Raw genomic sequence first — 14,506 nt, 5'->3', positions numbered from 1 at the left:
CTGTGTGACAGTAAAGCAAGTACAGTTAGAAGTTGAGCAATACTTGTAGAATTTGCTTTAATCTTGGATCAGGATTTTTTCCATAATGCCTTAGGCATTGTAATGATGTTAAATTTAATGAGAGTTAGAGAAATTAATGAATTCAATAAACACTAAAAGACAATTTTTATTGGAAATCAAGAAGCAGGGTAGGTATTAATTTTCATTACGATAATGTTTTTACTGAATCAATTTTTTAACTTGTTTAGGTTCTTGGGCACCAAAATATAGTTTAAATGGTATGTGTCTGTGTATTCAATAATATTGCTAAGCAGAAATATTCAGAGAGGAAAATATTTCCATGAAGAGAGCTTATTGTTTTTGAAGAGGAAAAAATAGTATGGATATTAATGAGAAATACATAAAAATAAGGCATAAAAATGCAGATTTCATTTTGAATTTTTCCAAGGATTTGTGTCTAGAACTTAAGCTCATTGCACCCATATCCGTGTATTAATTTAATTACACCAGCTATAAATCTCTTTTTAAAATTGAAAATGAATCACCGAATATCAAAGGGACTTTGGATTTAATTGTATTTTGGTGGGTCACTTACCCTTATAGTCTTCTGTCTTCATAGAAGACAAAGCAACTCTCTTTCCTTAAAAATAGAAGGCAAGTGAGGCCTCCTTGGTGGCACATGGGGTGAAGTCTCAGCACTATGAAGTTTCAGAAGCCACTGAAGTACAAGTTCGATTCCTGGCCAGGGAGCTGACCTACATGACCCAGTAGACCTCTCCTGTCTCACCTGCTGCTCCCCTCAGCAGTGTATTTCAGTAGATCTGCCTGTACTGCTCCCCACTCTGTGTCTGGTGAATCCTCTCACCTCCTGCATGTCTGGCCTGTACCCCAGTTTCTTGCATGCATAAATAAATAAATCTTAAAAAAAAAAAGAATGTATTGAATGAGCTTTCATGTTGGCATGCCCCATTCTCTCTTCTACACTCTAAATAGATTGTCCCTCTGCAACAATAGGTCCTTACCTTTCTCTTACAATAAAGCACAAAATATTTAATATGCTCTACACCTCCCAGCATGATCAGGGCCCTACCCAGCATTAAAATTCCCATCAGATAGCTTGTTCCCAGGAAATCATAACCAAAAATAATTTTTCAATGATTCTTATGTTTCAAAAACTCTATCAACCTAGCCTTCTGATGAAAGTTAAATTTTTGTTACTCTTATTTATGAATTAATATTTTTTATAATTCTTTTTTTTTCAGTGTATGACTTCTTATTTTCTTATTTTATTTTTTTACAAAAGTTTATTCTTAAATGTACAACAGGCTCCAAGACACTTCATTCTAGCTATTGGCATCGAAAGATACTATGGCCGAGAATCCACATGTTGAAATACGAATGGAATTAAGGACCACCATTGCCTCAGGTACAAGGAACATCTTACTTTTTGCCAGATTTCTTAATTCCACCTGTGGCCAGGGGGCCTTTCCCCGCAGCCTTCGCTTTTAGCTCCTCGAGTTTCTTCTGCTCCTCTTTCTGCTTCTGCTTGAATGCCTTATCTTCCTCGTCCATCTCCTTGGCCTGCTTCTTGGGCTGCTTCAAGGGCTTCTTCTTGCCACCTTCGCGGCCAGACATGGCGCCACCGCCCCTCACCCGAGACCCTGCCACCGGAATTTGAGATCGGGTATTGCAATGTTTCCAAAGTGTATGTCCTTTAAAGACTTTACTCCAAATTTATGTGACCAATTTTCTTTTTACTCCTTGTCCAACCACTCTAGTAGACTACTATATATACTACTAAATAGCTATCTATGGAGCAGTTACCACAGACCTAGGCCCCTGTTCTGCTCTCTCTCCAAATTCTTTCACCTCTCATCCCTCATTTGGTTAATAGCTAGTAAATAACTTGAATCATCAGCTCTCAGCTACGGTCGTTTTTTTTAATTATCTTTTCCTGATCTTCAAAAACTGATTCAAATTTCTCTCTTAAATATTCTCATGACACATAGCATATATCTGATTTTTATTACATGTGTGTAATAATTTCAATTTCTCTAATTAGATTTAAATATCAGTAAAATGTTACATTCTTTTGATGCTCTATATTGTTATACAGATAAATGACCCTTTTTATAAAGAGATAATAGATTTGATACTACTTCTCTGGTTGTAGGTTCTTTTAAACTTTTAAGATTAACTATTAAGTTAATTAAAGCTTCCTTTGTCCTCTGTCAATATGTTAACATAGGTAATGTTCTTCCTCCTTGAACACAGCTCAGTTCTCTGGGGCATAATTTATTCCTGCTCTGCCAGCTGAAATACAGATCCTATGACCTTCTCTTTCCCCTAGTGACTTGGACATTTATTTTGTCATTTATGGTTATTTAAGTGTCAGATTATATTATTCTCCATATTTGCCCCATGGGACATTGCCAAAGATAGCTCAGGATTACATTTCTAAAGGAACGGCAGTGACACTTTCAAAATCACCAGAAAAACAAATGGAAAGCACATTACAAAGAACTCATTTTTGCTATTCCTACTACAGAATTGTTTTTACCATAAAACAAACAAATTTCTGTCTAAGTGAAAGCATATTTTTATTAAAAAGTAAAACACCAGATTTTAAAAACACAGAGAATGCTCTTACGTATTTTGACGTAATATATGTTATATTTTATTGTACCATTATATATTTGTCAGTGAACATCATTAAGAATATAAAAAATAGGGCCTCCCTGGTGACGCAAGGGGTTAAGAGTCAGCACTATGAAGCTATCCGCAGCTACTGCAGCACAAGTTCGATCCCCACATGGTGACCCACATGGCGCAGCAGACCTCTCCTGTCTTGGCCGCTGCTCCCCTCAGCAGTGTATTTCAGTCGATCTGCCTGTTCTGCTCCCCACTCTATCTCTGGTGAATCCCCTCACCCCCATTTCTGATCTATACCCCATTTCTTGTATGCATAAATAAGTATTAAAAATTATATATATATATATATATATATATATATATATATATATAAAGTATAAAGCCATAGGAAGATATATTAAAATGTGTTCACAAATCTTGGCACTTTTTTTTCCAGATTATCCAGAGAGTTTAAATTATTCTTAACATTAAACAAATAAATTGATAATATACACAGCACACATAACTAAATTTATCATTGCTGACATAACTCTAATCAACATAATGTGGTGGTGCCACAGGGTGGTGCCCAGGAAAAGGGGAGGTGTAATATTATAAGGGTTAATTGTTAAAAATTTCTCTTGAGGGGTCTCCCTGGTGGCACAAGGGGTTAAAATGCAGCACTGTGAAGCTATCCGCAGCGACTGAAGCAGGAGTTCGATCCCTGGCCAGGGAGCTACCCACATGGCACAACAGACCTCTCCTGACTCTACCGCTGCTCCCCTCAGCAGTATATTTCAGTCAATCAGCCTGTTCTGTTCCCCTCTCTGCCTTTTGTGAATCCCCTCACCCCCCCCAGACCTGTGGCCTGTACCCCAATTCTTATATGCACCAATAAAAATAAATCTTTAAAAAAATTCTCTTGATAGGGATCAGTTTTAGGACATATCCCTTGTGAAAATAGGCATGTCCTACAATAATTTTTCAGGAAACTGAGACAAATGTACAGAGATGGTCCAAATACCTAGTCCACTCCCATTATGTTACAAGTCGAAGGACACATTCGAGGCTGGTAGGTCACATAGCCTCTGCTTGGTGGTCTCTAATGCTGCAGAGGGGATGGATGAGTGAGAGCCAGTACTGCCTGACTCACTGTACTTGTACTGTTACAGGGCAGGGAGAGGGGCACCCCAGAACCCCTAAACCTGCCTGCTCTAAATAGGTTCTGTCATCTGCCACATCAAGACAAATAAGACTTTTAATGGAAAGGAACTTTAAAACAATTAGTAAACAATACAGAAAAGACAAAGAATATAGCTTCTAAATCAAGCACCCAAAGTTACCCATCCCCTCGTGGGCAAATTCCACCCAAATGGAATTGGCCCAGAGCAAGGCCCGAAAACCTGCCAAAAAGGTGCTTTAGACTTGTGGCAGGTTTTCGGGCCTTGCTCTGGGCCAATTCCATAGAAAAGGGTCAGAAACAGCCAGACCAGTCTGGGAGGAAAACAGCAAAATCAAAATCAAGATAAAAGCTGCCTTGGTTATTCTCCCCACTGGTCTCTCACCCACATCTGTGTCAACCAGGCCAGGACCAAGAAACAAGTGCAGTTTCCTCACATGTCTCTCTGTTCCACGTGCCTCCTCCAGGTGTCCTCCTTGCTCTCCACCCTGCTTCCTCCCTTCTCCAGTCCCTCTCCAGCCTCCTCTCTTCTCTGCTTAGCTCCACCCTCCTTTTGGGTGGGGCAGGGAACCTGGAACCTCCCATTTTCCTGGGGACCACCCTGTAATGATACTTTTATAATTCAGTAGAGCAGAGAGTAGAAACCTGCCCTAATAAAGTTCTCACTTCATCTAAGAATGATGTTAATTCCTACTAAATTGATAATAATAAAAATGGTAAACACTTTCCATTGCATATATTTAGAAATGAAGTTGCAAGGAACATTTCCTGGAAGGAATAAAAGACAACTTTGGTGTATGTAAGTTTACAGAACTGTTATATATGCTAATGAATAATTATTTCACATAAAGAAAGTAATTACTAGTAGCCATCTTTTGTATTTTATTTAACAAATGTATACTTAATCCATACTAAAAGTCCCTCTGCAAAAGATTTATATCTATGTCTATGCCTTATGTACAGGATTTATATTATTACCCCATATTTTCTTGGAAGAAAATGAGATTCCCACAAATTAAATAATCTGCCACAGGTGATACTGGTAGCAAGCAGCAAAAATAATAGAAAATCCAACATCTTAAGTGATCATGATGTGCTTTCTATTATGCAATATATCATCATCAAAATATAAAAGAAATTCTTCTAAAATTGTTGGAGGAGAATTGTGGGAGGCACAATGGCCCCAGCATTTAAATGACCCTCAATACTTACCAACTGTTGGTAACATCCCCTGTGTTTTCTTACCTTGGACTATGGGATGGGTGCACTGGCTCTCTTATAATGAGGAGAATGCAGCAGAAGAATGGAACATAATCTTAGAAATTAGGTCATAAAAAGACTATGGTTTCTCTTTTGACAGCTCATACTTTCTCCTTCCCTTCCCTCTGCTGGCTCTTTGGCTCATTCATTCTTAGGAAAGCCAGCTGTTATGATTGAGCTTCTCTCTGGAGAGGCTGGAATGGCATGTTGTTCAAACTCTGATCAATAGTTAGAAAAAAGTGAGGTTCTCAGTTCTACAGCCTGAGAGTCTCACTACTGGATTTATATAATGTTTCATTATATAATGTATACAATCGCTCTGCTACCAACATTATATGGATATTGGTAGCAGATCCTCCTCTGCTTGGCTTCACAATATGTCAAGGCACAGCTTGAACAAAACCCAATGAAAGACCCTGAGCCAGAGGCACCTGTTAAACCATATCAACATTCCTGACCTATAGAAACAGTGAGATAATAGTCTTAAGTCACTAAGTTTTGGGAAAACTAATTATGCAATAGAAAACTAATGCTAAAAAATAATTTGATTATGCATAAATTTCTGAAAATAAATGTATGAGTTCTTATAGACTGTAAAATACATTAATTAAATATTATGATAAAATTTTCTGAAAAATTAATCTATTTGTATTTTATAAGTCATCAAAAAGGAGACATTGCTATGATATTTACAGGTAGATAATTCAGAAGTTTATGAATTATATATATCTTCTCTGTAAGATTCAAAATTCTGGAAGGGCAAGCTTGAGTTATTCAGAATTCAAAGAAAATGAATTTCAGCATTCAAGAGACCAAAAAACCACATTTTTTTATCTTAATAAGTCCCCTCCTTTATAACCTAATACCAATGCGTTATTAACCTAACAAGACATCTGATTTGTCATACTTTCTCACAAAAAAAGTTAGAAAAATAAAGAAGGCAAGAATAAAGGGGATATAAATTATCTTTTTCCCATAATACAACAGTGCCCAGAAAACTTAATTCTCAAATATGTGGCAGGCAACATCAGAGACACCCCAATCATTAAAGAAATCATGGATGACTGAGGGGGATGGATTGTGAGGGAATTTTTGAAGACCAGATTTCTGAAAGGTAAGCAAATCTTGATGCTAGCAGCTGTCCTGGGGACAAAAGCCCATCCCTTTTCCTAGTGCTTAGTGCCTACCAAGGTTGTGTCTCAACTGTAAATATTTTACCAAAATTATGACCTCTGAAAATATCCCAGTGGAGATAAACATCTGTGCCAGTTTGCAATATTCAGGCATTCACACATAATGTAAAGGAAGAATGCCTAGAGCGACAGTGGCCCAGCTTAATTAGTAGCATTGATGACTGCAGAGGGATAATAAGAAACCAAAGCAGACAGTGTGAAGACAGAAAACTGTAACAGACCTAGGACCTTTTGACAGCTTACAAAGAGGCATTGTCTCCTGCTGTGAAGCGGAGCAGCAGACTCAGAATCTGAAAGTTACAGCTACAGATGCCTGCCATGGCAAACACCAGTTTTCCAATGGGGAAAGTCTAGAATCCTTAAAATCAGGAATGGGTGTGTTGGACATATTACACAAGGTATGCAGCACTAAAGGAGGGTGATATTCCAAAGGAGGGCCCAGCGCACATGCGGTCCTCCAAGGTCATAGAAATGGACTGGTGGAAGGCACACCAGCATCGCTAGAAAGTTCAGCGGTGTCTCTTCTACAGCCTAGATGTATTAGGAGAAGTGGTCACACACTAGGTTACTTTAGTCAATGATGATAAGGGCCCCAAAGTAACAGGCCAGTTTTTGATACCTAACCTCTAGAAGTCAGAGACAACATTTATCTCTCAGCCAATAATGCTGTAGCAACAGCCAAGGGACTCTGACAGGCAAGAAATTTCAGAAACTGCTAGTATATCATGGAGTGAAATGTATAGTCTAAAATTTTCTGGGCATTATCTTTACCTAGAAAAGGGGCAAGAATAAGGAAGCAGGCTGCTAAGGGTGGTTGCTGCCCCAAAGTCATGATTTACTGGGCAGTTCCTAGATATTAGCCAATCTATGATCCAGAACCCATTGGTCTAAAAGGTAGGCTTCTAAGAGGAAGGACCTACAACACAGTGTAGCAGGTAAATATTTTAGTGATCTGCTTCTTTCCCTGAAGAGACATATTGCATCACTGCAGTGACTGATCACTGAGTAAAAAAATACAACCAAATTTTATTTTTTAATATTGTAGCTATTATTTATTTTCTAAAAATGTTTTTCAAGTAACATTTTACATAATAACATAATATAACTTTCATGCATGTAGAATTATTATAAGTTCATTCACCACTAAAAGTTAAAATCTATCCTTGATCATGCAATTGACCCCTTTTTCCTAATTAGGCCACCCCATTGACCCTTCTGCTATCCATAAACCCAAAATGTCTTTACAACACCCTTCCCTCCCCATTGCATTTCAGGCTTGGGAGAAAAAGTACCAACTAGAGTTCTTGTTAATACCTAGCTCACAGAGGACACATTCGGTCTACAGATCTACCATGAAAGAGCTATTTCTCCAGCCCCAGAATATAATTGGATTTGATATATTTGGAATTTGGAGGAATTTCCATATTGGGTCTTTGATCTGTGGAGTACAGAATTATCATAGTTGAGGCTAACCAAGTAGAAACTTCTGAAACTGCCCCATCCCTGTCCAAGATAATAACTTAAAAATAATACTGCATCTCCAAACCGATGGTAAAAATTAGTGTAAACATCAAACACCTTAAGAATGTGCGTGTGCGTGGGGGGGCTGTTCTTTTCACATCATTATCATATAGTCTGCAGACTATATAGAGATCTTAGAGAATGACTTTAAAAGATACCATAGTTTCCTTCACTTATAGCTAGGCTGACGGATGAATTATCATTGCTAGAGAAAATTAAAAACAATTTACATAGATACGAAATATTAATTGATTTGGCAAACACATTCTTCTTAGATTCTAATTATGAAAGAAAATAAAAAGGATTGCATCTACCTGGGAATAAAAGCATTCATTCACTGTTCTGCCTTCAGGTTATGTTAAATCCACCACCGTCAGTCATGACATAGTCTGAAAAGTTCTTAATGTCTTAGATATCTTACTGAATAACACACTAATACATTATAAACTAATTAATGACAATATGTTAATTAGATAATTCAAATCTAGAGGCTAAAATGCTGGAAGTCTTAGAAAGAAACATGTGCTTCAGAAGGTAGAGGGTGAATTCTATAAAAATTCAGGGACCTGATTTCACTCCAGTTTTAGGCATTCAGTGGTTACACTTAGAATAATGAATCTGACTAATACTTAAGATGGTTAGTGGAAGGCTGCCAATACTAAATGGAGTCTGGATCAGAAAAAGTATTGCAACAGGTCCATATACAAGTGTACCTGGCACAGGGGCTATACAATCTTCTAGACTGTCAGTAGTGGCAAATGATGCAGGATGAAGCATGAAACATGCACTAGTGGGAGACTCATAGCACAGATTCCTGGGTATTCTCATAAAATAATTATGAAATTTTTGATAAATATAATACTGTACGTTACACAGCCCTTATAGATAGAACAGTGTAAGCTTGTAGAAAGAACCATGTGGAAATGTGTGTGGAACTGTGTATAGTGAATTTAGTGAATTGATTTTTGGTTTTTTTAAATATTTATTTATGCATACAAGAACTGGGGTATAGTCCAGGGGTGCGGGGGTGAGAGGATTCACCAGAGAAAGAATGGGGAGCAGAATGGGTGGATTGACTGAAATACACTTCTGAGGAGAGCAGCAGGCAAGACAGGAGTGGTCTGCTGCGCCTTGTGGGTCACCTTCCTGGCTGGGTATAGAACTCATGCTGCAGTAGCTGTGGATCGCTTTACAGTGCTGCATCTTAACCCCTTGTGCCACCAGGGAGGCCCCTAAATAACTATTTTGGACCCAAAACATAGAATAGGATGTGTACAGAAAGAATACATTATAAACTGGAAATGCATTTGAGGGACTCATGAGTAGATATGATTTTACAGAGCGCACAATAAGCTGTATTAGTAAGTGGCCAGACCTCAATATTTCCAACTATGGTTACTTCAGTGATGGAGAAAATTTAAGGTGACTTCAACAGGTCTGAACTTTGAGGATCACATTGTGACTGAGGACCGAGAAGTTAGTAAGGTGCTAAATATTGGAAACTGGAGGAAGGAAAGATGCTTATGACATAGTGGCAGAAAAATAGACAAAATTCATGCTGCAGTTATGTAGAAATCAGAATGTGAAGTGATGAACATGGTTATTTAAACTAAGGAGAATCCCAAGCAAAGGGTTTTCTGATTTCTTCCTGACTATAGGAAAATATGAGAAATGAGTCAAAAATATTTAAACAAACTGGAATCTGCCCTTGATTGTTGAAAATCTATCTTTTGATAGTCAAAGATGCCAAAGTTAAGTAACTTTCAAGTATATTGTTGAGGGAGTTAGAATCAAACTAAGAACTGGTCTAGGAAAAAAAGAGAAAAATTAAGGAAATGATTATTGCTTTAGTGAAAATCTTAAAAAGATGAAAATGTCAGAATCAGAGAACCCATTAAAGAGATAAAAGTGTGCTTCCTAGGACTTCACAACCTAACAATAGGGCCTCTAAGAAAAATAATTACACTGCTTCTCAGTCTTTTAGCTCTAATTCATGGCAGAGAAGGTCTTGTCTCAAAGATCTCTGGGGTGTGCTTCTTGCATAATGCAGTGAACCCCAAGTGAGATCCACAGATCCTCAAAGTGTTTGAGACAATTATTTTCAGACCAAATAAGAATAAATTAAAACTTTCTGAAAACTTGGATTGAAAGACAGAAAATGAAATGAATAAAACAAAGAGATTATAGGTAGGGTCCCTCAAATTCTATTGGTGAGGAAGCCAACTGGTTAGACCATTCAACTGCAAATGTATACTATTTTTCATTTTATTTTTTTTTTATAGAGGCATGTTTTTATTTATTTATTTATTATTTATTATATTTGTTTGTTTTTTTTTTTTGTTTATACATGCACTGGGTACAGTCAGAAGCGCGGGAGGGTGAGAGAATTCACCAGAGCCAGAGTGGGGAGCAGAGCAGCCAGGAGGACTGAAGTACACTGCTGGGGGGAGCAGCGGGTGGCAGGAGAGGTCTGCGCACCATGTGGGATCCTCCTCCGGTGGCCGGGGAGCAGCCGGGGATCGAACCGGCGCCGCAGAGGCAGCGGGCAGCTTCGCAACCCAGCGCTCAACCGCTGCACCACCGGGGAGGCCCCTATTTTTCATTTTAGAAAAAGGAGGGTGACCCAGGCATTGAAACCAAAAGTCAAGGTGAATTATTCCCAGATCTTTAAAACCTAATTAGGAGATACCCCCATTTTGGCCAGCTGAATTTCGAGTTGCTATAGACTGATGCCGTGGACTATATTTCAGAATTGTGTCTCCCATGTGCCATTTTTTTAAATAGGAATATCGATGTTTATTTTCTTGTGCCTTCCCTATCATTGCATTTTGTGTATAAAAAAAAGAAAATATGCTACCCAAGGAAATTCATCCACATGTGTACTTGATTTAAACAATATCATTCTTGACTTGGAGCAGAAGCGACAATGGGACAAGACACTTAGAGACCTGGGGAGAAAATTAATGTATTATTAAGATGAAATGGACATAAATAGGGTGTACTCACCCTGTACTCACAGGGTGGAGTACAGTGGAGAAACTCTTAAGATGAGACCCCAGTTATATCTCCTTTTATCACACCTTGCATGATTTCCCCTCCTAGAGTGTGAGCAGAATTTATTGGTTACTTTAATCAATAGAATACTACAAAAATAGTGGGTAATGCACCTTTGCTTACATTACATGAGATTATAATCCATTTCACTGGTACTCTATTGTTGGATTTGATAAAGCAAGCTGCTGTTTTTAGCTGTCCTCTGGAGAGACCCACAGCACAAGAAAATGAAGGAAGTTTCCATTCAAGAGTCAGCGAGAAATCGAAACACTCAGTGATTTAAACCATAGGGAGCTGATTTAAAGCACAACAATCGCATGTGCTTGAAAGTAGATTCTTCTGCAGTAGAACCTTGAGATGAGGCTGTAGCCCAGGCTGACACCTTGTCTGTCACCTTGTGAGATTTGAATGAAGCAAAGGTCTTGATGCAAAGGGCTCGGATAAGCATGTCCAGACTGCTGAGCCACAGAAACTGTGAGATAATAAATCTGTGTTGTTGTGAACATATGTGAACTTGGTGGTAATCATTTTATTTTTCTATGATAATAATTTGTTCTTTAAAATGGTCTACATTAAACTGTAAATATTTTATTTTTAAATTAAAAAAAAGGTTTTATTTAAATGGTCACAGGATAGTAGACTTGCTTTGCTGTGAGATCAGGAGCTTAGTAAAGGAGAATCATTTGCTGGTCATGAAGCGTTTATCTTCTGGTAAATATTTGGTCTAATGAAGATACAATTCATTTTGAGGATTTTTTTTTTTAACTTTTAAATCAGTACTTTGTTCAAATAAAGTCTTGGGCTTTATAGGAAAAAGTTAACTGAACTGTGACCGTTTGCCCGACAGTGATTTGCAATTTATGCCATTTACGCAGGGAAGTCTGGTTTACTTGTAGGAAGCTAAGTCCAGATGAAGGAAGAGAATTTCATACTTATTTATGTGACGAGGTTCCAGAACCAGTCCTCTGTATTTTCAGTATCTCTTCCTGCTAAGGACACCACCTCACTAATCCTAGCTGGTCTTTAAATCCGCTCCTCATAATTACCTGAGGACTTTATGCACGAAAACACACATTCAGGATCTAAGGATATATGGGCTCATTTACTATTTTCTCCCAAGGGCGATGTTTCTGTTTCGAAGAACAACTCATTGTGATGGATTGGCTATTTTGCTTGATTTTTACTGGGCAGACTTATTGTTTCAATATTGTGCTATTATCTAATAAACCTTTCATGGTAAAGGGGACTGAACGGCTATTTGAATTTTCAGAAATGCAAGGAAAGAAACATTCCACATGATTTTGAAAGAATGTGATAACTAAGGCACAAGAGGGGGAATTCAGTTCCATGGTTTGCACAAAAAGAAATTATTTTGTTTTTATGGGATCACTAAAACCTGAAAGATTACATGACACTGATAATATATTTGACTAAATGAATAAACTGGAAAGACCAGAACCAGTACCTAACCCATCCGCACTAGCATTTAAAGCAGCCATTCTAAGGTTTGACTTGGATGAGAATTTAATTCTACCAGACCTCTCCTCAAGCCATTCTTTATAAATAATTCAATTAAAACTCAACACAGCTTCAAGACAAGTCCCATCATATCTCTTTTCAACCAAATCCATATGCATCCCTTCTAAGGAAAGGTGTTGCTTCTGAATTCATGCTGAGGGCTTTGGTACCCCTTGCATTCCAAGCCACATTGCAGTCTTAGTCTCAGGACTCAACTTCTGTGCTGAAATAAAAAAAAATACTGATTAGGGCTTCCTGGTAGCACAGGGGTTAAAGAAAGTGCTATCAAGCTATCCCCAGTCACTGTAGTATGAGGTCGAGCTCAATCCCTGGCCAGGGAGCTGATCCACATGGCGCAGCAGACCTCTCCTGTCTCACCCGCTGCTCCCCTCAGCAGTGTATTTCAGTAGATCTGCCTGTTCTGCTCCCCACTCTTTCTCTGTTGAATCTTCTCATCCCCCATACCTCTGGCCTATACCCCAGTTCTTCTAGGCATAAATAAATAAATCTTAAGAAAAAGTTACTGATTAAACTCATTCATAAAATGGTACTTTAAACTAAAGTATTATCCCTTCCAATATAGAAAATTATTTAAAGTATAACTAAAAGTTTGTTGGCAGCAAAATTTTAGCCATGATCAAATAGCTAACGATAGAGGGCTTGGCTCTTGTTTATCCAGTCATACATTTATACTGCATTTTACGAAAAGAATACGAGCAGAGAAAAAAAATCATATAGAATATTTTTGAAACATATCCTCAAGAATGTAAATTCTGGAGCATCCCTTGTGGCCTAGGGGTTAAGTCTCAGGGCTATCACTGCTATGGCCAGCCAGGGAGCTAACCCACATATGGTGCAGCAGACCTCTCCTGTCTAGCCTACTGCTCCCATTAGCAGTGTATTTCAGTAGATCCACCTGTTCTGCTCCCTATTCTGTCTCTGGTGAATCCTGTCACCCTCACACTTCTGGCCTACACCCCAGTTCTTCTATGCAAAAAAAAGAGAAAAAGAATGTAAATTCTGATAAAGAGATGAGATGGGGACATAAAAGAAACCCAAATTCTTCATGTTGTACAGCTATATTAAGAACAAATAGGCATAAAAGAGCATTCCTAAGTCCATGGGGTTGATCCATGCAAGGAAAAGGTTTTATGTAGAATCAAGAAAGAGGATGGAAGAGCCAGAACATTCAGGTGCTGAATGAAAGTTCACTTGAAATTGGTCTGAACTGTAACAGTCACTCAGGTTAAGTGAGAGAAAATAGCCTTAGATGTAATGAAGAATAAGCTGCTGGAAAATTGTGGCAGTAATAGTTTAAAAAAATGTGTTTCATCTAGAACGTGAAAATGAGTAGTTAGAAATCTCATTAGGTATCATTATTTCATTAGAGACTGTCATCTCCTTCTTTGACATTTCATTCCACCAATATTGAATTGTCAATTATTTAATGCCTTCCTTTTTTAATATATCTTAGGACAGAAAATTTCATCTAGGAATGTGTACCCTCTCCCTATTTGGGTGGCTATAAGGCACACAATTATTCCAGCAACTAATGCTATAGCAAAAGTGTATGTTAAACTAAAAAGGCATATGGGGGGATACAAGGGATAGTGTTAAAGATTAAAAAAAAAAAAAGAAATGGGTTTTACTCCTAAAACCTTAAAGTAAGAACACTTTAGAGCATAGATCTCTAAAAGGAAGATCCCAATTTAAAAAAAAAAAAAGTAGAAAAACATGAACCATAATACTATGAGTGTTTTTTATTCATGCCAACAGCTTTCATTTTCTTTAAAAGAATAGCTGTATATATCGCTATTTAATGCATTGCCCCCTTTTCATCTTACTCGTTGGAGGTTATAGTGAACCTGTTTGGTTATTTTATATTGTCAATGAGGTCACTAACCCTCTTCCCAAATGGGTGGCTTGGCATCACATGAAACATTACATAAGGTCAAATAAACCTACAACCAATAAGCAAGAGGAAAAAGCTTTTGAACTCTATGATCTCGAATCATGTGCCATATAACACATTTATAGACAAAGGACTTCCAGCTGGTAGAAAAAGGGGAAGATGGAGGTAGAAATCTGAATAAAATTAATAGCCCGAGAACTAAAAGAGAAATATCTCTTAAAAAATATCAATTACAGG

The 14,506-nt window shown here is 37.8% G+C and overlaps 1 protein-coding gene across 1 annotated transcript; it reads right to left on the bottom strand.

Annotated features, from left to right (window-relative positions):
* Positions 1-1,284: 1,284 nt before the first annotated feature.
* LOC119236314 (translation machinery-associated protein 7) lies at positions 1,285-1,673 on the bottom strand. The gene has a single exon (XM_037500109.2). The coding sequence runs from the start codon at positions 1,633-1,635 to the stop codon at positions 1,441-1,443; it is 195 nt and encodes a 64-aa protein (XP_037356006.1). The 5' UTR covers positions 1,636-1,673; the 3' UTR covers positions 1,285-1,440.
* Between the last annotated feature and the right edge of the window lie 12,833 nt (positions 1,674-14,506).

Source organism: Talpa occidentalis, unplaced genomic scaffold (genome assembly GCF_014898055.3).
Source record: "Talpa occidentalis isolate TD23 unplaced genomic scaffold, MPIMG_talOcc4v2.1 talOcc4.9, whole genome shotgun sequence".
Lineage (NCBI taxonomy): Eukaryota > Metazoa > Chordata > Mammalia > Eulipotyphla > Talpidae > Talpa > Talpa occidentalis.
This window is presented reverse-complemented; position numbering and strand designations above follow the sequence as displayed.